The sequence below is a fragment of the Siniperca chuatsi genome, linkage group LG10, assembly GCF_020085105.1.
Source record: "Siniperca chuatsi isolate FFG_IHB_CAS linkage group LG10, ASM2008510v1, whole genome shotgun sequence".
Lineage (NCBI taxonomy): Eukaryota > Metazoa > Chordata > Actinopteri > Centrarchiformes > Sinipercidae > Siniperca > Siniperca chuatsi.
The window spans coordinates 2,735,865-2,759,238 of NC_058051.1; the positions used below are offsets into that span (position 1 = coordinate 2,735,865).

General features: G+C 40.0%; 3 protein-coding genes across 10 annotated transcripts; all 3 read right to left on the reverse strand.

Annotated features, from left to right (window-relative positions):
• Nucleotides 1-397: 397 nt before the first annotated feature.
• On the reverse strand, nt 398-4,475 carry LOC122882500 (nuclear factor 7, brain-like). Its single transcript, XM_044209970.1, has 4 exons — nt 4,243-4,475; nt 3,844-3,956; nt 3,677-3,736; nt 398-988 (listed from the first exon to the last, which is right to left on the reverse strand). The coding sequence occupies exons 1-4, from the start codon at nt 4,391-4,393 to the stop codon at nt 413-415; spliced, it is 900 nt and encodes a 299-aa protein (XP_044065905.1). The 5' UTR covers nt 4,394-4,475; the 3' UTR covers nt 398-412.
• Nucleotides 4,476-6,209: 1,734 nt separating this feature from the next.
• LOC122883032 (homeodomain-interacting protein kinase 1-like) lies at nt 6,210-17,333 on the reverse strand. 8 transcript variants are annotated; one of them, XR_006379542.1, is made up of 13 exons: nt 13,621-17,333; nt 13,005-13,183; nt 12,429-12,617; nt 12,156-12,337; nt 11,901-12,021; nt 11,290-11,400; nt 10,645-10,710; nt 10,397-10,557; nt 9,876-9,983; nt 9,509-9,646; nt 9,216-9,426; nt 9,016-9,123; nt 8,011-8,891 (listed from the first exon to the last, which is right to left on the reverse strand). XR_006379542.1 is itself a non-coding variant. In XM_044211095.1 (11 exons), the coding sequence occupies exons 1-11, from the start codon at nt 13,631-13,633 to the stop codon at nt 9,288-9,290; spliced, it is 1,407 nt and encodes a 468-aa protein (XP_044067030.1). In that variant the 5' UTR covers nt 13,634-17,333; the 3' UTR covers nt 9,016-9,287. The 8 variants fall into 8 exon arrangements, 2 of the variants coding, with proteins under 2 accessions (XP_044067030.1, XP_044067032.1); XR_006379541.1 differs by having other exon boundaries at nt 8,014-8,888; nt 9,016-9,144; XR_006379543.1 differs by having other exon boundaries at nt 8,015-8,888; nt 9,876-9,980.
• Nucleotides 17,334-17,461: 128 nt separating this feature from the next.
• On the reverse strand, nt 17,462-21,490 carry LOC122883033 (E3 ubiquitin-protein ligase TRIM39-like). Its single transcript, XM_044211098.1, has 2 exons — nt 20,986-21,490; nt 17,462-20,069 (listed from the first exon to the last, which is right to left on the reverse strand). Exons 1-2 carry the CDS (start codon nt 21,250-21,252, stop codon nt 18,717-18,719), a joined length of 1,620 nt encoding a protein of 539 aa, XP_044067033.1. The 5' UTR covers nt 21,253-21,490; the 3' UTR covers nt 17,462-18,716.
• Between the last annotated feature and the right edge of the window lie 1,884 nt (nt 21,491-23,374).

A 23,374-nucleotide genomic window follows, 5' to 3' on the forward strand; every position in this document is an offset into this window, starting at 1 on the left:
ATGATGATGCAAATCTCAGGGTTGGGGATGTTGGCAAGGGGCCTGCTTTGCAATTCCACAGGAACGCACGTTTCCTTCACCTCCCATTATTACTGCAATTATTTCTTTATCTTATCTTTATCAATCTTTCCCCGCATACCTATACACACACACACACACACACACACACTTACACATAAATAAAGTACATACCTGACACATCACATACCACCACAATCTATCTTGCACTATATGAATTCAACTTGTATCCTCCCATTGCCTCACTGTTACTATAATGCAGGGGTGGCATGTAACTAAGTACTCAATTATTGTATGTCAGTATGATGTTTGAGGTACTTTACTTGAGTATTTCTATTTTTATGCTACTTTATACTTCTACTCCACTACAATTCAGAGGGATATACTGAACTTTTTACTGAACTGCATTTATTTGACAGATGTAATTACTAGTTACTTTGCTAATTAAGTTTTTACACACAAACCCTATGACCAGTTTATAAAATATGATGATTTGTTTTAGATTAAACAACCCAAGTGTATATAAATTTGATGTCACCTTTCCCTGCAGCTCTCTGCTCTCAGACAAAGCTGTTTCTATCGCATTTAAGCTCTCGCTCATTTTCTCAACAGCATCTTCCTCTTTGTGTTTCAGCTCGTTCTTTATCTCATCTTCTCTCTTCCTCAGAAACTGGTGCATCTCCTCAAACTGTCTGTGAATGTGGGTCTTCAGCTGCTCAGACTTCTCTTTGGTTTTTGTCATTACTTCCCTCTGTGTGTTGGCTAGGCTCTCTGTAGCAAGGATATCATCGCTAAGGTTCTCCATACCCTTCTCCAGCTCCTGTCTCAGAGATACAGCTGCTTCTCTGATTGGTTTAAACTTGTGTCCTTCATGCCTCTCCCCATCTCGGCATATGATACAAGCTAACTGCTGATCTGTGACACAGAACAGTTTCAGCTTTTCTTCATGCTCAGGGCACAATTCAGCCACCTGTAAAAAATGTATCTATTAATAAATGCAAGAGCTAAAAGATGATGATACATTGCAAATGTAAAAAAAAAAAAACAGAAAGAAAAAGAACAGTATGCTGATACAAAGCAGTGATAGTGACTGTAAAGAAACAGATGTTACAGATGAGGTCACTCTAATTAATGTCAGCATGCTAACATGCTCACAATGACAATGCTAACATATTGATGTTTAGCAGGTATGACCATCTTAGTTTAGGGTGCTAGCGTGCTAACATTTGCTAATAACGTCATAATAACTAACGCTGTGTCTGTCTCCGTCTCCTTCTGGTGATACTTCTCCCTCTGTCTCACTCCAAATAAGAGGAAGCCACAAAGCCGCTCCCTCGTGAACATTATAGCTATATGGGTTAAAAAGGCTTCCTCCGCACACAGGAAGCCAGGCTTTTCTCCATATTTAGAATTATTATTTATAACTAACATGAACTGTCCCCGACAAGGCGTCAGGACCGGTCAGAATCTGAAAGTAATTGACCTTCTGTACTTTTCTACACGTCAGATTCCAAGTGTATAGGCTACAGTCAAATCATGTGTTACATAGCTGCCATTATACAGTCCTGACCTCCATCAGAGCTGTCAGGACATTTTTTTATTGTAAACTCTGTTTCCTCAGTCATACTTTTTTTTTTTTGGTCTGGAGTTTTGATGAAAAACATTTTCTAAAAGTAGGCCTACCTCTAGTGATATGTGTCCATCCAGATAGTTTCATTTGTCCAGGTTTTGACACATCAGTCTCTGAGATGCCCGTCTCAAATTAATCCAAGGTGCTCACAGTATTTTAAAAAGCATTAAAAATTGAACAGCAACAACCTTTTCCAGAATCAGTGCCCAGTATAATGAAGATGATATATAGTACTGAAGAAATGGTGTGTTGAAATGTTCACCTCCATTGTTTGGGGTGGAGGAAGATATCTCAGAGATGGATATCTCAAAACCTGAAAAAATAAAATAAGTTTTTACAGCAGAAGTGACCGCTTCACCTGACATAGGCTTGCCTCCGCTAACATTTTACATCGACCGCTGATGGCAGCCCTGTTTCACTATACTCATTCATTCCATACCGCCATGAAGAGTTTGTCCTTTAGACAGAGCCTCTCCCCAGGCTTGGTGCTGTTTTAGGACAGCACTTCTGTTGTCTGGGGAGGAGGCACTGCCTTAAAGACTAAAGTTGGGAAACAAAAGTCTCCTTTGGTCAAGAAAAAAAAAAACACCACCTATTACACAAATGACTGCACTATGATTGGCTGCAGCCAGGGGCTATTTTAGTTAGGTGTGGGCACAGTAAATCCCCCTGCATATTTAGTCATAAACCAAAGTATTGGACAAATTACTTGCTTTATCTAATGGTGGTGCTGGAGGAAACGTCAGAGGATCACCAAAGTCCTTACAATTTCTCCTGAGTGGGAACTGAATGAGTGAACCAGATTTCATGGCAATCCATCCAGTAGTTGTTGAAACAATTCAACCACAGAAGTGAACCTAGAAAAGGTTCATATCTGGTATAAACTCTAAATCTCCTCAGAAATCATTCAAATGTCTGATAGTATTCCACTTTAAGGCTCTGCGCGCTCCCGTGAGGTGCGTGTAGCGGTCACTTTCAACGCATGCGCACAGCGAAGAAGAGTCAGAACTCTACAAACGTGAAAAAATCTCAAAAACAGAAATTAGACTTGTTTTTTGGTTTTGGTTTTCTATTTGATTTGATTACCCACTTCAATATGAAAACAGGAAAACGCAGTTATTTTCCTTTTCTGATGCCCACAAAAAACGACAAAACGAAATTCTGACCAGTTATTTCGTTTGGCAGATTAAACGGAATAATTCAGTAATCAGATGATACACGGACCAAAATGGTACTATTTTCAAACTCAATAATAATTGAGATAGATCAAAAACATCACCTTGCTTTTATTTTTATGTATTTATTTATGTTTTTAATATTTTATTTGCATACTTTGGATTTGGAGTGGGGGTAGTTTCCCTATTAAATTCTAAAAGCAAAAACCTTTTCATTATATAAAACTGCACATAGGCCACCTCCTAATGCACAAAGTATGAAATGCTTCCTTTCACACCAAGATGTGGGCCTATTTACTGATTTATGAATACATATTGGATGCTCTGCCTTTTTAAACACTGACACTGGTTTCAGTGGAATGAGACAGGCCTGATCAACAAATAATGACGCACTTTGGACGGAACTTTATGGCGGAAATGTCTTCATTTAAGTAAAGGGAAAATAATTAAATTCAGGCGGTGGCAATTTAAAATCTAAAACTATGATGGAATATAATGGCAGTACGGCTCTCAGGCATTCTGTAGCGCTTTCAAATATGTTTTCTCCTGTAGATCAACTTTCCTCATTTAATATCATCCCTGCTGAGTGAACACACCTGTAGGCATGATGTAGTCTTCCCTCTTCTGTGTCTTTTGTTTGGGGAACTAACCTCTTTAAATGTGCATGTGGCCCCTATTGACGTCAATGATAAATGGATGCATTTGAATTCATTTAGAAACCGCAGGGGCCACACACTCCTGCGTTTCAGCCACTTTTCTGCTCATGTTCAAAACTTCCTGCACACTCACAATCCATCCCACATGTCTGTGTTCTCTGAGATTTCGAGAATATAGTCATAATTAAAAAATCTACCTGCCCTATTGGCTTCTCTGCTGTGCATTCAGCCTGCGTTGGGCTGCGTGTGGGACTGCACTGGATGGGACACAGTTTAGGGGAGCGGCTGTACGCTGCTCTTCATCGGAGGTGGGAAACTCTTGTGATCAGGCAGAAATCTCACCACAAATCCGCACACACGTTACCTTCAGCAGCTCCGTTAAAGTGCGGCTCCCAGCCGCCTCGGTGGGACAGTCCCAAACAGAGCAAAGGCGTCTCTGAGCGAAGGGGGACGCAGAGACAGACACACAGCTGCAGACTGCCAGCAAACACAAAGCATGCACACATGACTCGATTCTACTATGACTGAACTCTCGAAATCTCAGATTACTTTTTTTTTTAATACTTCGGTGTAGCTGAGAGACTAGAATTAAGATTTATGTTATTGTCTCACTGACCGTTTGTGTACCAAATACATGGACTGGACACTGACGGGCAACAGTGGTTATATTTTAAGTTTTTGCATCAAAATTATTGCTAGGGACAATTCAGTAGTCGCTGGATATTGGTAGGGACATGTCCATACCGTCCCTACCTAATCCTACTCCCTTGCTGAGGACACTGGGTCTGTGAACTCAGAACATGTGTGATGCATTCTCTGCAGAAAGAGTGTCCGCAGGGAAGATTCACCGGATCAGTGAAGATGGTCAGGCAGATAGCACAAGTCAAATCTTCTGAGGAAAAAGCAGCCGACATGGCTCCCGTTCTGCTCTTCGCTCTGCCGGACTGACTGACTGACTGACTTGGTATCTTGTTGAACCTTCAGTTTCACTTTCCTGGAAAAGCCACACCCCACCACTGCTGTAGTCATTCCGAGTGTTCGTGGCCAGATAATATCCCAAAATGACACATTAGTACCCCAACACATTTACAGGTCACTTCATCAAACTGGGAAAAAGACTGTTTCTAATCACTTAACTTGCATTTTCTAGGACCATTCATACGGTGGCCGACAAGGGCAAACACACTGCAATTTAAGAAAAAACTTGCAAATAGACGAAACACAAGCAAATTTTAAAAACATCTTAATTTGACAACACATGCGCAAACACGCTGCAAATACAAAACGACAACAGAAGTGTTTTCAGAGGACACTAACAAGTGCTGGACACGGCTTGTTGTTGCCACGGTTTGTGACTCATGAAGTTATTGAAGTCGGGTCTGTGTATCATCCGTTTATGTTAATGTTGTGGGTTTCTGACTTCCGCTACTGCTCTACTCTGCGCATGCGCTGAAAGTGACCTCAGCATGTGCCCCACAAGACGTTGCAGAGCGAAAAAGTGGAATCAGTGAGGAGATTTAGTGTTTATGACAGATACTTTACTGTCCTACCACCAGTGGTGACAGATGACCTGTAGCCTGCATGATAATCATGTTGGCATTATTAGACCAGAAATATCCCGAGGTCTAGACTGCAGGAGGCCAAGCATTGTAATGATAAAGAGATGACCTCAGCTTCGATGTTTAAAAAGTTACACATCACACAGTATCACTTTTTTATTTTTTTTGGGGGTTGGAAAGACATCCCCAAATGATCTTACAGGTATTAAATCACTAATGAAGCTGCTTTGACGACGCGCTGTGCGACCTGAGCATGTCAAATCAAAGAGCTTTACTGTCTCCTCACAGAGCAGCACAGGATAACTGTCTAAACTCCCGTGCTTAAAAACTTTGATGCAGGAAACCTTGCAGACTGTAGGAAACGCCGCTTGGTCACTCCAACGTTCATAACAGGCTACAGTCCGTCTGTCATCACTGATGAACCTGGTTATTATGATGAACAGTAGTTTTACAAACATTTTTCAAATTCCTTCAATTTACCTTAATTTTTTGTTTCAAAAATGTTTTACAAACTTTTTATTTAAATCTGCGTGCTCCCGCGAGGTGAGTGCGCGCTGCAGATAAGACTGCGCATGCGCAAAGTGGAGAACCAGTACAAAACAAAATAACAGAAAAACAATGAACAGATGATACCGACCCGACTTCATGAGTCACAAACCATTTTAGTGTGCTCTGTATTTGGTGTTGTGTGTCTTTGCAGCTTGTTTTTAAAATCTGCATATGGTTTTTTATTTGCATGTGTTTTCTTAAGTTGCAGTGCGTTTGCCCCTGTCGGCCACTGTACATTAACACTCAGTCAGTGAAAGGCCACTCTATATAGATAAGTGTAATATCACACTCTAGTGGTCAGATGTTGAAACTGCTGGTTGGATAAGACTTCTGAGTTCACTTTTCCACACGGTTCTCTTTCCCAGCATGCAGCTCAGCACAACATTTAATCTCACATCCAAAACACCTGATACACATCTCAGGATCAACTCTGGTACCCGAACACTGACACCTGTCTGCCAACAGCAGCACTATGTCAATTATTATATTATAGTATTATATAAAACACTAACAACTGGTATCATTACAATTAGTCACTATAGTCACTATTGTCTTTGAAGCATCTTTTATTTATTTATCATAAACAAAGATTACAGCATTTTACAACAAAAATAAGGTCACTTCTTTATGGCATGGATCATGCTACCTTACAGTACATGTCACAGACATGAATCAGAAATGCTGCAATATGCTTCAGTAGGCTTTTTTTTGTGCCATTTTTGCATAGAGTGATTCCAAGTGCACAAGATGAAACTAAAGTAAACCCAGTAATGCAAAACAAACTATACATATTCTCATCCACATCACACCGCATGTCCTCTCCTGCAGTCCACCTGGGAAAGAATCCTTTTGCATGCCTGATCCATCCCTGGCGATCTTCTGCAGATGTGTCCAGACCTCCAGCATCCATTGTGTCCAGGAGGGACTGGTGGCCATAAACGTTCCCCCTCCCCCAGGAAAAGGATTACTCTGTGGGGTTGAGGGATGGAGAGGAAGGTGGAAGGAAAAGTGACACCATCCTGGGATGGGCTGTAAACCAGATGGTGAAACGCCACACCGCCCCGTCCACTTACTCACCTGCCCCCTTTCCTCACCTGGCTCAAGTCTTTCATAGAGGTCCTCAAGGGATGAAAATAGGCATTTAGTGTCCCAATTAGGAGTTTATGCATTTAAAACAAATCTTTTTAGGTATGTTAGGTTTTGAACATAAATTTAATAATTTCTACAATAGTATCTAAACATGTGCAAAATGGAGTGTAACTACACAGAGTTTTGGTGGTCGTTGAGTCTGAGTGAGAAAACTGTTCATGGATAATGAAGGATGTGGTCACTGAATGCATTTTGTGTGAAAGAAGGGATCCACAGTTTAATCCACAGTGACTTCTGTTGCGCTGAGTTTAGAAAAAGTGAACTTGGTGTAGAGAACCGTGACTTAGCCATTGTAAAAAGAAACGAATGATTTTGAATGAGTTTGTAAATCTTTTTTTTCCATTGTGTTTGCTGATGATCCCAATACGATTCTATCACATACAGATTGGCATACTCTGATAAAAAATACTAATGAGGAAATAGTGAGTGTTGCAAGATGGTTTCAACTGAACAAGCTCTCACTGAATATTAAAGTCAAATTTCATATTTGCAGGAAGGGACAGGAGGTAGGGATTATGCTTAAGTGTCAATAGATGGACCAGAAACGTCTCATGTTTCCTACTCTTGTTTCTTTTTAATGAAAAATTAAATTGGAAAAAACAATTGATTTAATTTGTAAAAAAAACTGTGAGGTCACTGGGGATCATCAGCAAACTACAAAGTTTGATCAATGTGTCTTGTTTCTCTGTGTTATTCCATGATGGATCCCTATTTGATTTATGGCAACATTGTTTGGGCTAATACATACCCCTCCGATCTCCATAAGCTTCATGTACTGCAAAACATATTTGCAAGATTGGAAGGAAGGACTCTTACAAATGTCATATTCATTGGCCGCTTTCTCTACAAACATCTTCTTCAGAATGAATTCACAAACTCGTTCTCATGATACTAGACAGGTTGGCCATCTTCATCTTCCTTTTACAGAACAAAACATGGCCACAGTGTTCCCTCAGATATCGTGAGAGCTCTCTATCTTCTGAAAAATTTAAAAAGAAATTATCATCACACTTAATTCAGTTAATTCTTGGTGATGTCTAGATCTTTCTTTTCTTTTATATCTGCTTTTTTTTCTTTTTTCATGATTTTTGTGGTTGCAGATTTTGGTTAACTCTTTTATTTATCTGCTTGCATTTTCTTACAGTAAGTTGCAGTGTGTTAAGCTCTCTGCAGTATTACAGCTACAGGAGTAGATGGGTCGACATTTCAGTGGCACTCTAGCACAAACTGTTAAGATATTAATCGCTAACAGGGGGAATTAATTGTGATTACTCTTGCTCATTTAAAAGTCAGGACACAGATTAAAATGCATTTTCATTTATTGATTCATGAATTGATTGTATTTTTACATTTGATTAAAATTTTTTGCCAATTACAATCAGGCCTATGAGAAATTTGGAATGTCCAGTCAGCCCATACTGCGCATTTTGGGATTGTGGGAGGAAACCGGAGCACCCGGAGTAAACCCACGCAGATCACACACAAAAGAGCAGAGTCTAAATTCAAAACCAGGACCTTCTTTTTTGTGAGGCCACAGAGTTAACCACTGAGCCGCTGTGCTGCCCTTGAATGATTTTGTAGCAAAACTTCTTCCCCTACATAAATTATATAATGACAGCTTCCATAATGGGAAGCTCTCATGATATAAACAGGAAATGCCACTCTGTCAAGGCCAAAATTATGTCTCTGTTTGACTCAGAACAGGTGTAGAGGACTACCATCAGTGAGCTAGTGAACAACGACAGGTAAGGAAATGTGGAAGATCACGGGGAGGAGGAAAATGGGGGAGAGGAGGGTATAGATAGAGGGGGGAGAGGGAAAGAGGGGGTAAATAGAGAGGGGGGAGCGGGGAGAGAGGAGAGAAAGGGGGTGATGCTAACTGATGCTAATCCTCTACACCTGCTCCAAGGCTGAAACTTTTCTGAGTGTAAAATGTAAAATCCCTTAGGTCTCAGTTGTTTTGCTACAAAACCTTAAACTCCTCCTCGTCGTCCAGGACAGGAAACGTTGGATCCTCATCGTCGATTCCTCGCGATCGTCCCTGGCTGTCGTCCAATCCTCTGGAGAGCTGCCGTTGTCTGAATTTGTCAGCTGGTCCAGGACATCTTCTGGTGGTACTGAAGTTAAATCTGACCAGAAGATGTGAGCAGAGCTGCTGAACAGACACATGAGGTTAATCTCTCGTTCAGAAGGCATCTGTTATTAGAAAACCAATCAAAAGCACTGATTCAGGGGAGGCCTCGTCATGTCTGGATTCAGATTCAAAATTGTCAGCCTACCTTTTGCTGCTCTCAGAAATGGCTTCCCCGACCGAGCTGCTCTGCTGTGAATCCAGGACATCTTCTGATGGTCATCTTGTAAATGTTAACCAGAAGATTTCACCCGAGCTGTTGAGTAAAGAAAGGCACCTGCACACATGACACAATGATGATGATTCATAAGAGTTGGAAATCTCAATTTATAATCATAATAGAGTTACCTTTTGGGTGTTTATGTTGTAGAGAATAGTGACTGAGTGAACAGGTGAGAGATTTTGGAGTCAGTCTATGACTTAAGGTACAGCATTCCTGCTACTGCTCTCGAAAGATTCTTCACTGGCTGTGATAAAGTTTTCTTCCGAGGCTCCTGAGTTTGTGGGATGAGCCAGAACACCTTCTGGTGGTAACGTTGACCAGAATATTTCAGCAGAACTGTTGAGTGAAGAAGACGTGCAATTAATCAAAGGTACAATTGCTCATCTTTGTGCACAGGGTCGGAAATGTCTTGCCGTACCTGTTAATGCTCTCTGCAAACTCCTCCCTGGCCATCATCCACTCTTCTGCAGAGCTCCTGTTGTCTAACTCCCTCCGCTGATCCGGGACATCCTCGCATTGTCCTGTAGTTGAAGCTGACCAAAAGATGTCAGCAGAACTGTTCAAAGAAGACACGTGAGGTTAATGTTTCACACAACAGGCAACTGTGATCGTAAAACGAATCAAAGACACAGATTCAACGCAGGCCCCAAACATGTATAGACGCCTATGATTGGCAGAGGCTACCTGAAAAAGAGATGTCAGGATGGTTTATGACACATCACATGCCAAACTTCATTGATGATAATGAATTAAGATAACTAGATGGTGGGTAGTATGTGGCCTACCTATCACTGCTCTCAAAAATGTCCTCTATCGACATCCAAATGTCTTCAGAGGCCGAGTCCACGATATCTTCTGATGATGATGTTGACCAGAAGAATTCTGCAAAGCTGCTGCGTGAAGAAGCACAGTAGACAGCAGCCTTGAAATTAAATTGAATTGCTTTGTAATTTTGCAGAGTAGCAACATTTCTATGCAACATCATTCAGACAGATTAATATTATAGAGGCAGGTGGGTAATACAATATTTACCCTCCTCTTTCTAACTAAAGTTGTTGTTCTGGGTGGCATTTTAGCCACTCGCAAATTACAGGAGCTGGTTCTGTGATAGACACTAGTCGAATTTCCAGTTTGGGAAATGTTATTTATTCATTCATAATATTATTTTAACAGGACGTCCCGTATAAATCAGTCGGTAATCAAAGTCATTTACTTAGTGTCTGATAATAATGATTGTTCTGATAATCAATACTCATAACTAAACATGCAAAGAAACACACACACACACACACACACACATACTTACTGTGGGATACCGTTTAGGTGGCTCTTGGTAATAAAGGGATGTCTGAGGACTTCGCTCGGGGTTATCCTCTCTCTCGGATCCATTTTGAGCATTCCTTTCAAGAGCTCGATGCACTCCGATCTGTCAGCAACCTCTGCGTGGTCCTCGTTATCCAAATTCATCTAATTTTGAAATGGTCACTGTCAACGTGTCGGTTCACTGAAAGAAAATCAATGAAAGTCTCTTTTGAGAAGCTACTAAACACCTACCATTTTCAGAGCGTCCAGGGAGTGGAATGTGTGGTCCCTATGGTAGCTCCCAGTCCCCTTGCATAACTAAAAGAAAGGTAAACACATATTTTAGGTATGCACTTTAAATTGTTGAACTCATAGATAATTGTTAATATGTCTGTTTTATGTTCATAATATCGTTATAATATCACTTTAAATCCTGTGTAATGATGTTCTTGATCTTGTGTGATACAGCAGAGTGATGACCGTGCAGATCGACCCAGAGCCAAAGTCTAGACTTAAACAAACAATCAGTGCTTGTGCTTTTAATTTAGATATGACAAAAATAGCGAAACAGGCCACGGCGTAATATCGAATAGGTCAAATAGATCTAAAGGAGGTGTATGATCAGACTCTGCTGTAACTGGAGCGTGGGGGTTACGGCCCCTGTGATGACATGTATAAATACTTGCAATACTTGCAAAACGATTCAGGTCTTTATTGATTTTAATAAAGGTCTTTAAAAAACTCTGATGACGTTGCCGCCGACCCTTTGATTTCAATCACAGCGGAAAATTATTAACTGCCGGAATATTTTTGAACTAATCTTCATAGGTAAAGAGAGTGGTGAGGATGGTAAGCAAATGACTTATGACAACGTTAAAGGGGGGAATATTGTCGTGCCTTCAAACTCCACTGACTGCCAGAAAGTTTAACAAAAAACTTTTCTGATTTTAGCCCAGCATCCAGAAAGTCGTCTGTTGGTTGGCCAAAGAGGTCGACCATGTCTCGCATCTGGAGTCAAAGCAGCACATAAAAGTATTACACATTATTATGATAATTACTTTTTTGGCAAGAAGTTCTGTTGTAGTCATGGCAACAATAATATAATTTATAATATATATTTATATAAAATATATATAACGTTTCCCAGCACATCACACACAGTAGTAGGTGAGACTTGCAATAAATCAGACAACTAAAGGAGCAAACATGTTGTATATTACTAGGATATTTTAAAGAAAAGATTATTCAAAAGGCCAGTTTAGCAATATAATCAACACAAGTTCATCTTGAGCTGCAAAATCCTAAAAGCTTGAAAGACATTTTAAACTGCACTGTTAACCATTAGGAGGAGGATGCTAAACAACTGCTAGCAATGATGGAAAAAACTACAGAAAAAAAACAAGGTTGTAAAAAAGAAATAAAATGACTTGTGAACTAAGGCCGGAGTAATAGATTCATTAGGGACACAGTAGGAAGCAAGCAGAGACCGGTGATGGTGAATTACTTACCAAGTCATATTCACAACGCCCAGGGAAAAGGACAACTCCAAGCATGGCCGCCATGACACAGCCCAGCGACCACATGTCGATGGCCTCGGAGAATGGGGCCCCCAGGATAATTTCTGGTGACCTGAAAGTGGACCACAAGAATGACGAACATTGTTATATTTTATGTAATAAAAACAAAACTTCAGTGCAGGAATACACAAAGTAAATGAGCATTAAGCTGCAAACGTAGTAAAGCAAAGTTTCTAGGAGACTCACCTGCAATAGCAGGGTTGATACTGAACTCCCTGCCGGGCTTCTGATCTGGGAATCGCCAAGCCGAAATCAATAAGCTTTACCCTAAAGGGCTGTCTTCGGTGATCCACCAACATGATATTGTCCAGTTTGATATCTGTATGGATCACACCAATGTTCCTCAGGGCATTGAGCGCAGTGGCAAGCTACAAGAACAAGGTGAGTGACGCGATTCAGAGTATGTACCACAGTTAAAAACTGACAGAGCTTTCAGTTTTGCTCGATCTGATGCTTTACCTGCTGGATGACTGTTCTGATGCCCTCTAACGGAGCAGGAGCCATTCTATTTATCATATAATCGTGCAGGCTCATGTCCAGTATCTCAAAAACCAGAGCATTTCCTTCGTCCGTTTCAAACGACTCATGGAACCGGACAATGTTGTGCTCATCCAGTCCTTGGCTCATGAGGTTTTGCAGCATCACCACCTGTAAAATTTGTTATGCTTTACCATATATATATGTATACAGTATATACTCCTATGAAGCCCCCCATATCAAAACAAAAAAATCTACATCTAGTCCTCCCCATAAACAAACAACTTACTTACAAGACATTCTTGAAAGGTAGAGTGCAAATAGAGAAAGAAAATTACAGATGGATCTCAATATTCTAAAAGCCATCCTATTGATTTACAATAAACACATGAAAAATGTTACTGCAAAAACATGCACAATTAATTGTTTAATATTTTCTGTACTGACTCCAGGTATACTTTGTAACAATAATCCCAGTGCCTTTTGCCCCTCCCACTCCTTCCAGAAAAAGTATTTGCCGTACTATAAGATACGTTTTTATGTAATAATGTAACTCACCTCCGTCTTTGCATTTTCGGTGTACCGTGAAACTTTTACAGCCACAGTCTCTTTGGAGTCTTCTTTAAAACATTTTGCCACAACTCCATAACATCCCTTCCCCATAATCTCCAGAAACTTGTAGTTTGCTGGTAGACAGATTTCATTAGGAGGTGGATTGTCCCTGTGGTCAAGGATATCTGAAAAAGATGACAAAACACAAGAAAATAAGTTACTGTAGAAAAAACTACCTCTTAAATTTAAGTTGAAGTTAAACTGTGAAGCTCTGTTTGGGGTGCCATTAAAACTGTTGAACCAAATGATAAAAAATATTATTACATATACTTATCACTTATTAATATACTTATTGTTAAATATTAAGTTGGTAAACGTAGATTTTAGATTAGAACTAGATTTGCTTATGTTACACAGCAGCAAAATGCAGAGTAAAACTTTGTACTAAAATCAGTGCTTTAAATATTTAAACTATAAAGTATTTAACTATATATATATATATATATATATATATATATATGTACATATTAGGATACTAGATATTAAGGGATCAACTGTAAGTTTAAGTACTGCTGGAGTGCAGAAATGTTTCTTCATAAAAGAGAAGTAAAGAATGACTTACCTGATTGCTCCATGTTCTGTTCAGTCGTTTTGTTTTCCGATTTATGTCTTTAGTTGAAATTACTTGGTTCTGCAAGTTTCTGACCTCTTATAAACTGACGGAACATTCTAATTCTCACTTCGTTACATAAGATCTAGAACACCTTCGTGATGTCATAAACACACAAACAAAACACACAAACAAAGCCAACTGCACCTTTAATCAGCTGTGGAAGACGTAGTCAGATCCTTCCCACTAATACATCAAGGAGCAACAGTATACAAAACAAAACCCACTGTCACCTACCCAATGTCCATTTCCGTCTTAACCCCATACCTCCACTGGACCGGCCAGACAGAAAAACTATCACTGAAGTTCTAATTAGTTAACCTTACTTTAAAAAAGCCTGCAAACCGATGTCAGCCGATGTCAGCCAAAAAACAAAGTAAAGGAACTTGTTTGACTTAAGTAAAGTTGAATATGTATTGTATGTTGTACTAACAAATGCTTATTTAGTGTTGTACACTTACACTTTAGTTTGAGTAACTAAAGAAAACCTGTGGAGAGTACTTGATAATTTACTTTAGATGTACTCTTGACTTAGTATAGACTACTCAGAATTACTATTTCAAACAACTAAATCATTTCAAGTGAAATATGCTGTGTGTGTATTTCAAACAACACGTTTATTTAAGTCAGGCTAACTAATGTGACATTTCCTGCAACTTAGAATTCCTCAGTTGTATTTACTTGAACAGCAATCTGATTTACTTGTTAAAACCATGCAAACAGATTGCCTTAAAAAGACCAAGTAAGTGTTACTTACTTCCATTCACCTAAAATAATCCAGTTTACAGTTACATATAATAAATCAAGGTAGTTCAAAGTTCAATTATATGCATTTTTAAAATTTTTCTACAACAACTGGTGTTGCTCCTTTTAAATTGTGATTCACACCAATAATACAGTTTTAATTACTGAACTTCCTGTATCAGAACCATTTCGAAACAAAAGCAAAAATGGATTCCTCTAGTCTGATTTTAGGAGTGCTTATTTTAAACAGAGGAGGTAGCAGTAAGAGGAGCTTAAGTGTGGCACAGTTTTTGGCAACAAACTTCGGAGAACAGGCTCAAGGGGCTGAAAACAGGGTTGGTCCGCACAAGTTCACACTGGTATCATTACATCTCAAAAAGTCACACAGCACATTTCAGTTTCAGGTCTGTTAACACATCGTGCCAGTTTATAATCATATTGTGCCGGTTGCAAACTATTTTAAGAGACTGTGTGCAGCTATTATCATGGCAAATACTGGCTTCTGTACACCACCATTTAAATGATAGTATAAAAAGTAAGCCCAACCACACTGAATTTTTAGGGCCCATACCAACTGGTAGAGCTAAAAAATATACATAGCAATATACTGGCTGAGACTTTTTGGGTTCAAATAAAAACACTTAGTAAAATGCCCAATAGACAATGTACTGGATGTTTTCTATTATACAGTGAAACAATAACTTTAACTTCTTCAGAGTAACAGTCTGAAACACCAAATACTCAGCTGTTACAATGCTCTGTATACGCCAGTACCAAAATCAGTGATGGTACAATAATCTTCCAGTAATAATTGACAGCCGATGTATCAGTTGAGCTTTATAAAAAAATGGAGGCGAGAGACAATGTTACAGTGGTTGCTGTGTGTAGCCCATAGACTATATAAAAATAATGGTACGGGTCCTCAGGATCCGTTATTTCCACGCTTTCCATTCATTGTCAGTGTAGAAAACCCTGCAATGCATTTTGGTAGCGTGGAATTGCGTTTCAAGAGACGGGCTGTCACATTGGCCGCTCCTCATTTTGCAAAAAATAAATGTTTAAACTAACCACTGTCGATCTAAAATGAAGAAATTACTATTTTGAAAAAAGGAAAACCCGGAGAGAAGATGTTCATTCATAGAGCTCTTCTTTTTTAGATTTACACATATAGCTGCTGTCTTTCATTTTTAAAATTTCTTTCTTTATTTTTGCATTTATGGCTTTATTTAGATAGGTGTCGCCAGGGGACATTGAGATCACAATGTATGGTAGGCATATTAACTGCTAGGCCACCAGCACGCACAGTTTTATTAATTTTGTTTATTTTTTATCTTCATTGTGTTTTGTGTATCTGATGTTTTTTCCACAACAGAATAAAATAATTGGTAAAAAAAAAAAAAAAAAAATTGAAATATCCAACATTTGGTCAAGTATCTAATGCTACTTATACACTCGGACTTTAAGATGATGATGCAAATCAGGAACCCACCTCCCATTATTACTACGATTATTTATTTTCTCCTTTCATTCCTATACTTATTCTGTTCCAGTAGATTGTTTTCCTTTCTTTATCAAAATGTCCCCCTTATACCTTCACACATGCACATTTAAACATAAATAATGTACACACCACATACCACCACAATTTATCTGTATTTATTATATGTATTTAAGCAGTATTTGAGTATCTGCATTTTTATGCTAACCCAAAGTGACGTCTTCAAATTGCTTTTGAAAGCCCAAATATTCCATCAGTGAAAGACCTCACAGTTGAGACGATAGAGCCAGCAAATATTTGGTGTTTTTGCTATCAAATAATAAACATTTCCTCCACTGTGTATGGATGTGCCTGCACTGTAAGCAGCTCAGGGGTGCACAGAGTTGACTGACTTCTCTGGTCCCGCTCTGGCTGAGGGTTAAGCAGACACCGCGACCTGCTGCCTCCTGGCAGTGGATGGTGAACTGTGCCAGGCCCTTTCCCCAGCCACTGCCCACAGCAGGGGACATCACTCCTACCAGCGAGTCTGCATCAGAACTGGAGAGGGGGGTCACTGGTGCTCTTAACACTCCAGTATCTCATGATCAAAAGCAATTTCTGTTGGAGGATTTTCACACAGGTTAAAGTAAGTGGGAGTCAGTTAGCTGTGAGCATTTAGCACCGGGCCACGCTGGATCCTGCATCCTGCCCAGCCAAGGCAACATTTCATTCAGCCTGCTAGGAAAAAGGCAGGGAGAGAGAGGACACCTCGGGGACACAAAGTGATGAGGAACCAAAGAGGTTTCTTCCATTTTTTCCCCGCTAAAGGTTTTTTGTTTGGAGAGTTTTTCCTTGAGCGAATCGAGTCTAATGACAGAGGGTGTCATATACTGTACAGATTGTAAAGCTCCTTGAGGCAAACTTGTGATTGGTGATATACTGACTTCACTTAAGAGAGAGGGACACGGTTAAAGTCATTAATCAATTTTCCATCCAAATTTAGCACAAATTTTAACTGAATTTCCCCAAAATCTGCAGAAGAAATATTAATGTGCCAGTTGGTGGTGCTAATTTTGCAGTTGGGTGCCTTTAAACCATTACAACGGAAGAAGGTGCAACGAGATGATGTGATAAAAACAGGTGATTGGAAACTCACTTATTGTGAACGTGATCCTAACTCTAAACTGTGCACATTCTGAGAAGACAGGGGTTACATTCAGCGAATATTCTTGTGGCTGACCTTCAGCATTCCGGTCATGAGGGAAAAGGAGCGAATGAATATGTTTTGGGTGCTCATTACAGACATGTGGGTGCGCAGTCATAACAGGATACAACACTTGTATCGGTCCTTTGCTCAAACACTAGCTAATATTCGTGGGACGGAAGGTGGTCGTACCTTTAGACTCACATAACAGACAGTAAATGGCACCTGTGCATTCCCTCCCTCATGCTAAAATTAAGTGCTATACAAAATTTGAATTAAATTTGTATCAAATATAAATGTGTTTATATGTTGTTATGTTTATATATGATATGTGATGCATTTATTTACCATTAAATAACTAGTCACAATCACATTTATTCGGTCATGAATTTATTGAGATTTCTGCATTTCCAAGGACTTGCAACACTGTTGAACACCCCCTTTTAAATTTTCTATTTTATTACATGCAAAAAGTACAACATTTTGAGGCTCTCTGTCAGGTACAGAGGAACCAAACTGACTCAGGTGTGTCATTGAATAAATAGTCTTAGTCCCACCCTACAACCACGGGACAATACACACATTCAAACACACACATCCTGACTCAAAACAATGTCACTAGTTACGAACTGACAATGTGTACATAGGGAATTATGAAGAACTAATTCAAAAGCAACAAATTCATTGGAGTATAAACATATGAAGGAATTAAGTCCAAAAATATGTAGATAAATGTACAATAACACTACGAAGACAGTCAGCTGGGAAAGGGGGATGCCAATCTGAAAACAAAATAAATCTTAGAAAGGTCAGAAGAGGCTAGATCGTGAATGCTCACGCTCGCCCATGCTCATGCTAAATAACCCCAAAAAGGGTGTTTGAATGGGAATTCTACATTAGTCCCTTAGTCCCAAAATAGTAACATAAACACAAAAATATTGAAATAAAGTTGTCAAGAATAAACCTTGATACAGGAAACAAATCCAGCAACGGAAACAAGTATAGAAAAAGATGAATATGAATCTCTTTAAAATTTAGAAAACAAACTCATAATAATTAATTTACCATACACCATAACCACAAGCCTGGCATGTAGCCGATAAGCAATACTACATCTGAAATATCAGAGACAGACGTGTGTACCGTTTCATTCGCAAAGCAAGGGAGTACCCGTTATTAGAATGAGGTTTGAAATTTCTTGTTGTTTATTAACGTTAAAAACTTTGCTGTCGGCTTTACGACTCATTTAAAAAAGACAGAGAGGAAGAGAGAGAGAAGGAATGATCCGTATTCCACTCATTAAATACAACTCAATCAGTCACACAACAGTAAATACAAAGAACAGCATCACTCTGTGTTGTTGTTTCCTCGTGTGAAAACTGCATTTCAAACGCAATCGTCGCTTTTCAGTTCATCACTGTTTAATTTGCTTGATTTTCTTTTAGTTCCCACTTTAGCTCCTGAGATTTCGGAACTAACCAGATTTTTGGACATTTCCTGCTCCTTGAGAAAACAGAAAATGTAACACTTACAACAGGTACTTGTTATGCTGTGTAGCTTCAATTTGTTTTTATTTATATAGCGCCAATTCATAACAGAAGTTATCTCATTGCACTTTTGACTTCAGTACCAGCACGCTGTCAGAGGGTTAGGATCTGATATCTGATCTCTGGATCTGATGGTGAAATATGCTGACAGCGGCATGGACATGAGCTTAGAGCTCATAGTGTGAATATGTGTCATGTTGTCTGCATCATAGAAAGAGAGCTCCTTGGATGAGCAGTTAAGGTAAATCCCAATCTTTCGAGGTTTGTCTCCAAATGCTAGCTCTGTGATTATATTTCGACTACAGGCGGCATATTTTTGGCCTTCATATTTCAGAAAATGATCTTCTATCCCAAGTTCCCAATAGTCCCTGTGTCCAACCTCTATTTCCCAGTAATGCTGCCCTGAAGTGAATTTACTGACACTGAATGCATGGTTTTTGCTTTGGTTGCCAAAAGTATTAGAGGCTGTGGTTTGGCTAGATGCTGCGGAGGAGCCAAAAGTATTAGAGGCTCTGACTTGGCCGAATCCTGCGGTGGTGCCAAAAAAACCGGAGGCTGTGGTTTGGCCAGATGCTGCGGAGGAGCCAAAAGTATTAGAGGCTCTGACTTGGCCGAATCCTGCAGGGGAGCCAAAAGTTTTGGAGGCTTTGACTTGACGAAATGATTTGGGTTGGTCATAAGAAGAGAAGTAATCTGATTGAGCTTGGTTGCTTTTGGGACTACAAAACAAACTCCGCCCATCATCAGACACAGTTATATCTGTGCTGTTGCTTTTGAGTGAGAGCAGCTCTGCTCGGGGCTGGATCACCTGAAGCATCTCCTTCCACAGAAAGAACTGCAGGTGGCTTTCATAAGGCCCCAAAGAGAGAGAGGTGTTCACCACTTTGAGATCACTTGCTCTGGGCCTGAATAAATGCTCTGGAGTCACCGTGCTGTTACGCTCAGTCCAGCTCATTAAAAACCTCTCAGGGTCTTCAGTTTGCAGAACTGATGTCACCTTTCCCTGCAGCTCTCTGCTCTCAGACAAAGCTGTTTCTATCGCATTTAAGCTCTCGCTCATTTTCTCAACAGCATCTTCCTCTTTGTGTTTCAGCTCGTTCTTTATCTCATCTTCTCTCTTCCTCAGAAACTGGTGCATCTCCTCAAACTGTCTGTGAATGTGGGTCTTCAGCTGCTCAGACTTCTCTTTGGTTTTTGTCATTACTTCCCTCTGTGTGTTGGCTAGGCTCTCTGTAGCAAGGATATCATCGCTAAGGTTCTCCATACCCCTCTCCAGCTCCTGTCTCAGAGATACAGCTGCTTCTCTGATTGGTTTAAACTTGTGTCCTTCATGCCTCTCCCCGTCTCGGCATATGATACAAGCTAACTGCTGATCTGTGACACAGAACAGTTTCAGCTTTTCTTCATGCTCAGGGCACAATTCAGCCACCTGTAAAAAATGTATCTATTAATAAATACAAGAGCTAAAAGATGATGATACATTGCAAATGGAAACAGATGAGGTCAATCAGAAATGACATGCTAGTCTACAGCCATATGGTGAAATAATTTGTTACATAGTAAAACTCCAAACTTTCCTCTGCAAAGTTTTTTCTGTCCTGTCAAATGTATTATTACAGGGTGTTTTCAGTTTTGGTGAAAATAAATTTCTCACGTAGGCCTTTCTCTAGTGATATCCATCCATATAGGTTTGTTTGTCCAGGTTTGACACATCTGTCTCTGAGATGCCTGTCTTCACCACAACATGCCGTCCTGACACTGAGCTGAGAACTGAAACTTATCAAGTCAAAATGGTACTATTTTCAAACTCAATAATAACTGAGGTAGAGAGGCCAGAAAGGATCAAAAACATCACCTTGCTTTTATTTTTATTGTGTATTTATTTATTTATTGAATATTCCAGAATATTGAATCCCATACTCGTGAATTTGGAGTAGGGTAGTTTCTGTGAAAGCGAAAACAAAAACGTTGTCATTATATAAAACTGCACATACTGCACAAAGTATGAAATGCTTCCTTTCACACCAAGATGTAGGCCTATTTACTGATTTATGAATACATATTGGATGCTCTGCCTTTTTAAACACTGACACTGGTTTCAGTGGAATGAGACAGGCCTGATCAACAAATAATGACGCACTTTGGACGGCTGATACTGAGGCTGCGCTGTTTGACTGCGGGCAGAAAGTATTAAATATGAGATTAAAACATGACAGATTACACAGAGCTCCAAGGTGTGTGCTGTACGGGACATAAAGTCCAGAAAGGATCGACATCCGCCGTCGCGTAACTGGTCACGAGCCCATCACACTGACTGCACGGCCGTGTGAATAGCACCGACGTACCTGTGCCTTCTCCTCCCCGCGCTCTCTCTTCATCCTCTCTGCTTCTTTAGCCTTTTCAGCGAGGCTTTTCAATAAATGGCTGGTTGGAAGACATGTCGCTTCTGTTGGAACAGCTGTCCGACAATTTGGACACTGGGTCTGTGAACTCAGAACATGTGTGATGCATTCTCTGCAGAAAGAGTGTCCGCAGGGAAGATTCACCGGATCAGTGAAGATGGTCAGGCAGATAGCACAAGTCAAATCTTCTGAGGAAAAAGCAGCCGACATGGCTCCCGTTCTGCTCTTCGCTCTGCCGGACTGACTGACTGACTGACTTGGTATCTTGTTGAACCTTCAGTTTCACTTTCCTGGAAAAGCCACTCCCCACCACTGCTGTAGTCATTCCGAGTGTTCGTGGCCAGATAATATCCCAAAATGACACATTAGTACCCCAACACATTTACAGGTCACTTCGTCAAACTGGGGAAAAGACTGTTTCTAATCACTTAACTTGCATTTTCTAGGACCATTAAGACTCAGTCAGAGGTGTGTGTGATGTGCAATGTGTACGTATAATATCACACTCTAGTGGTCAGATGTGGAAACTGCTGAGTTCACTTTTTCAGAACTCTTCACACAGTTCTCTTCACCAGCATGCAGCTCAGCACAACATTTACAGTAAACGGCGCATAATCTGGACGCAAAGTGAGGCGCGAGGCGCAAAGAGGTTGGATTTGGTCTTTTAATTAATAATTTTGGGCATGACATGAATTAAACCAATCAGAGTAATGTAGCCTAACTGCGTGAATGGCTGAATGTAGTAGATTGTGACGTGCCTCCAATAGAAGGGGATGCAGGAATGGCCCACTTGCAAAGAAATGCAGTGCAATAGAGACTTTGACAGCTGGCATTAGTCTCCAAATCATCTGACACGAGATGGCAGATGCGAAGTTTACAGCTGCGCTCGTCTTCGCTGAGGGACAGGTATGTGGTCCTTGGCCGGTGGACCCTCTGCCTCCGCCTCTCCCAATCCTCTGTCCCATCCACAACTCCATTTGACTGCAAATGAGCAAATGCACCGATATTTAACTGAGGAGGATGAGCGCTGCTGCGCGTCCCTGTGTGTTAAAAGCAGCGTGTACGCGCGTTGTGAACCCGCCTATAGGCGCATCTTACTATCTGAATACTGCGCCATTGACTTTAGAGATATACCCCTCAGTGTTGTATGTTTGTATTTTTATTTTTATTCTTATTTAATTTTTTATAGATGTAGATGGATCAGAATATAGCAAATTGCAGTCTGATTTACAGTATTTTTGTTTTATGTTAAGTTTTTAAAATAGTATATAAACCTGCAAAATGGACTGTAAATACACAGAGTTTCGGTGGTGGTGGAGTTAGAGTAAAGCACTGAGTGAGAAAACCTTACTGTAGCATATAAGTGATGAGTAATGTTGAAGTTGTTGAAGACTAAAGATGATTTGTTATTAATCAGTATTGCTTACCCTAACAAGTGTATCAAAAATCTACTTTTATTACTCAGTGATGATGAAATCAGGGGTGTTTTCTATATGTTATAATATTCATCAGTAAAGTGTGGTAAAACACTACACATTCTAACAGGTTACCACAATGATGAACTCCGGTTGAGTTGCAGAAACACCACACCAAGAGGCCTCTTTCAGCAGACATTTGACTGGTAACAGCACAGGTGTTACTGATAACATTAACGATGGCTCTGTTCAATTCTAGTATCCCAGTAAACCATGACAGTGTGACAGTGAGTCAGCACGAACAATTATTTATACCCACAGAAGATTATGAGCTGCAGCAGACTCAGGAAAGCACCCTGTCCTGGTTCAACAGACAACTACTGTATGTCTCCACTATAAGTGGACTGAGTTTATATTATAAGGAGAGAAATTAGTAAGTTTTGTATTTACTTAATTTTTTCGCATTTATTTAAATACAACCTAAACTTGCTGCACCTGATAACACACTGTAACTGTAAGTGACTTGTATCCACCATTCTATAGCTTGCCAGATTCATCTTTATCCATTTGAACTCCCAGGTAGTAAGCCAGCTAACATTAGCCACACATTTTATCATTTGCAGACTGCACAAAACCAGCAACCTACTAAAGGTGGCTGGTGTCAAATGAAGGGAACTTCCTGCAAGGATCCGTTAGGTTTGGCTACAGGCCTTTTCACAGCAGACATTTTGACTTGGACGCAATAACATCACCCTGTGTGTTGTTAAGGTGTGTCAGTAGGTCAAGTCAGTGAGCCAGCATGTGAAATACCAGAGCCCTGGAATTGATTCATCTGGATAGTTATACCTGTGCTATTCCTGCTATGATTTGTAGAGGCCTAATAATGTTATAAAAAAATAACTATTTGCTTTTGCCTA

Coding starts and splice junctions, on each gene's coding strand:
- LOC122882500 (XM_044209970.1), bottom strand. CDS start 4,393: ATGTCGGCTGCTTTTTCCTCAGAAGATTTGACTTGTGCTATCTGCCTG. Junction 3,737..3,843: donor CTTTAACGGAGCTGCTGAAG/GTAACGTGTGTG, acceptor TGTCCCATCCAG/TGCAGTCCCACACGCAGCCC. Junction 989..3,676: donor CAGAGAAGCCAATAGGGCAG/GTAGATTTTTTA, acceptor CATTTTTTACAG/GTGGCTGAATTGTGCCCTGA.
- LOC122883033 (XM_044211098.1), bottom strand. CDS start 21,252: ATGTCGGCTGCTTTTTCCTCAGAAGATTTGACTTGTGCTATCTGCCTG. Junction 20,070..20,985: donor GCGGGGAGGAGAAGGCACAG/GTACGTCGGTGC, acceptor CATTTTTTACAG/GTGGCTGAATTGTGCCCTGA.
- LOC122883032 (XM_044211095.1), bottom strand. Junction 9,647..9,875: donor ATTTTTGAGAGCAGTGATAG/GTAGGCCACATA, acceptor TTCTTTGAACAG/TTCTGCTGACATCTTTTGGT. Junction 9,427..9,508: donor TTTGCAGAGAGCATTAACAG/GTACGGCAAGAC, acceptor TTCACTCAACAG/TTCTGCTGAAATATTCTGGT.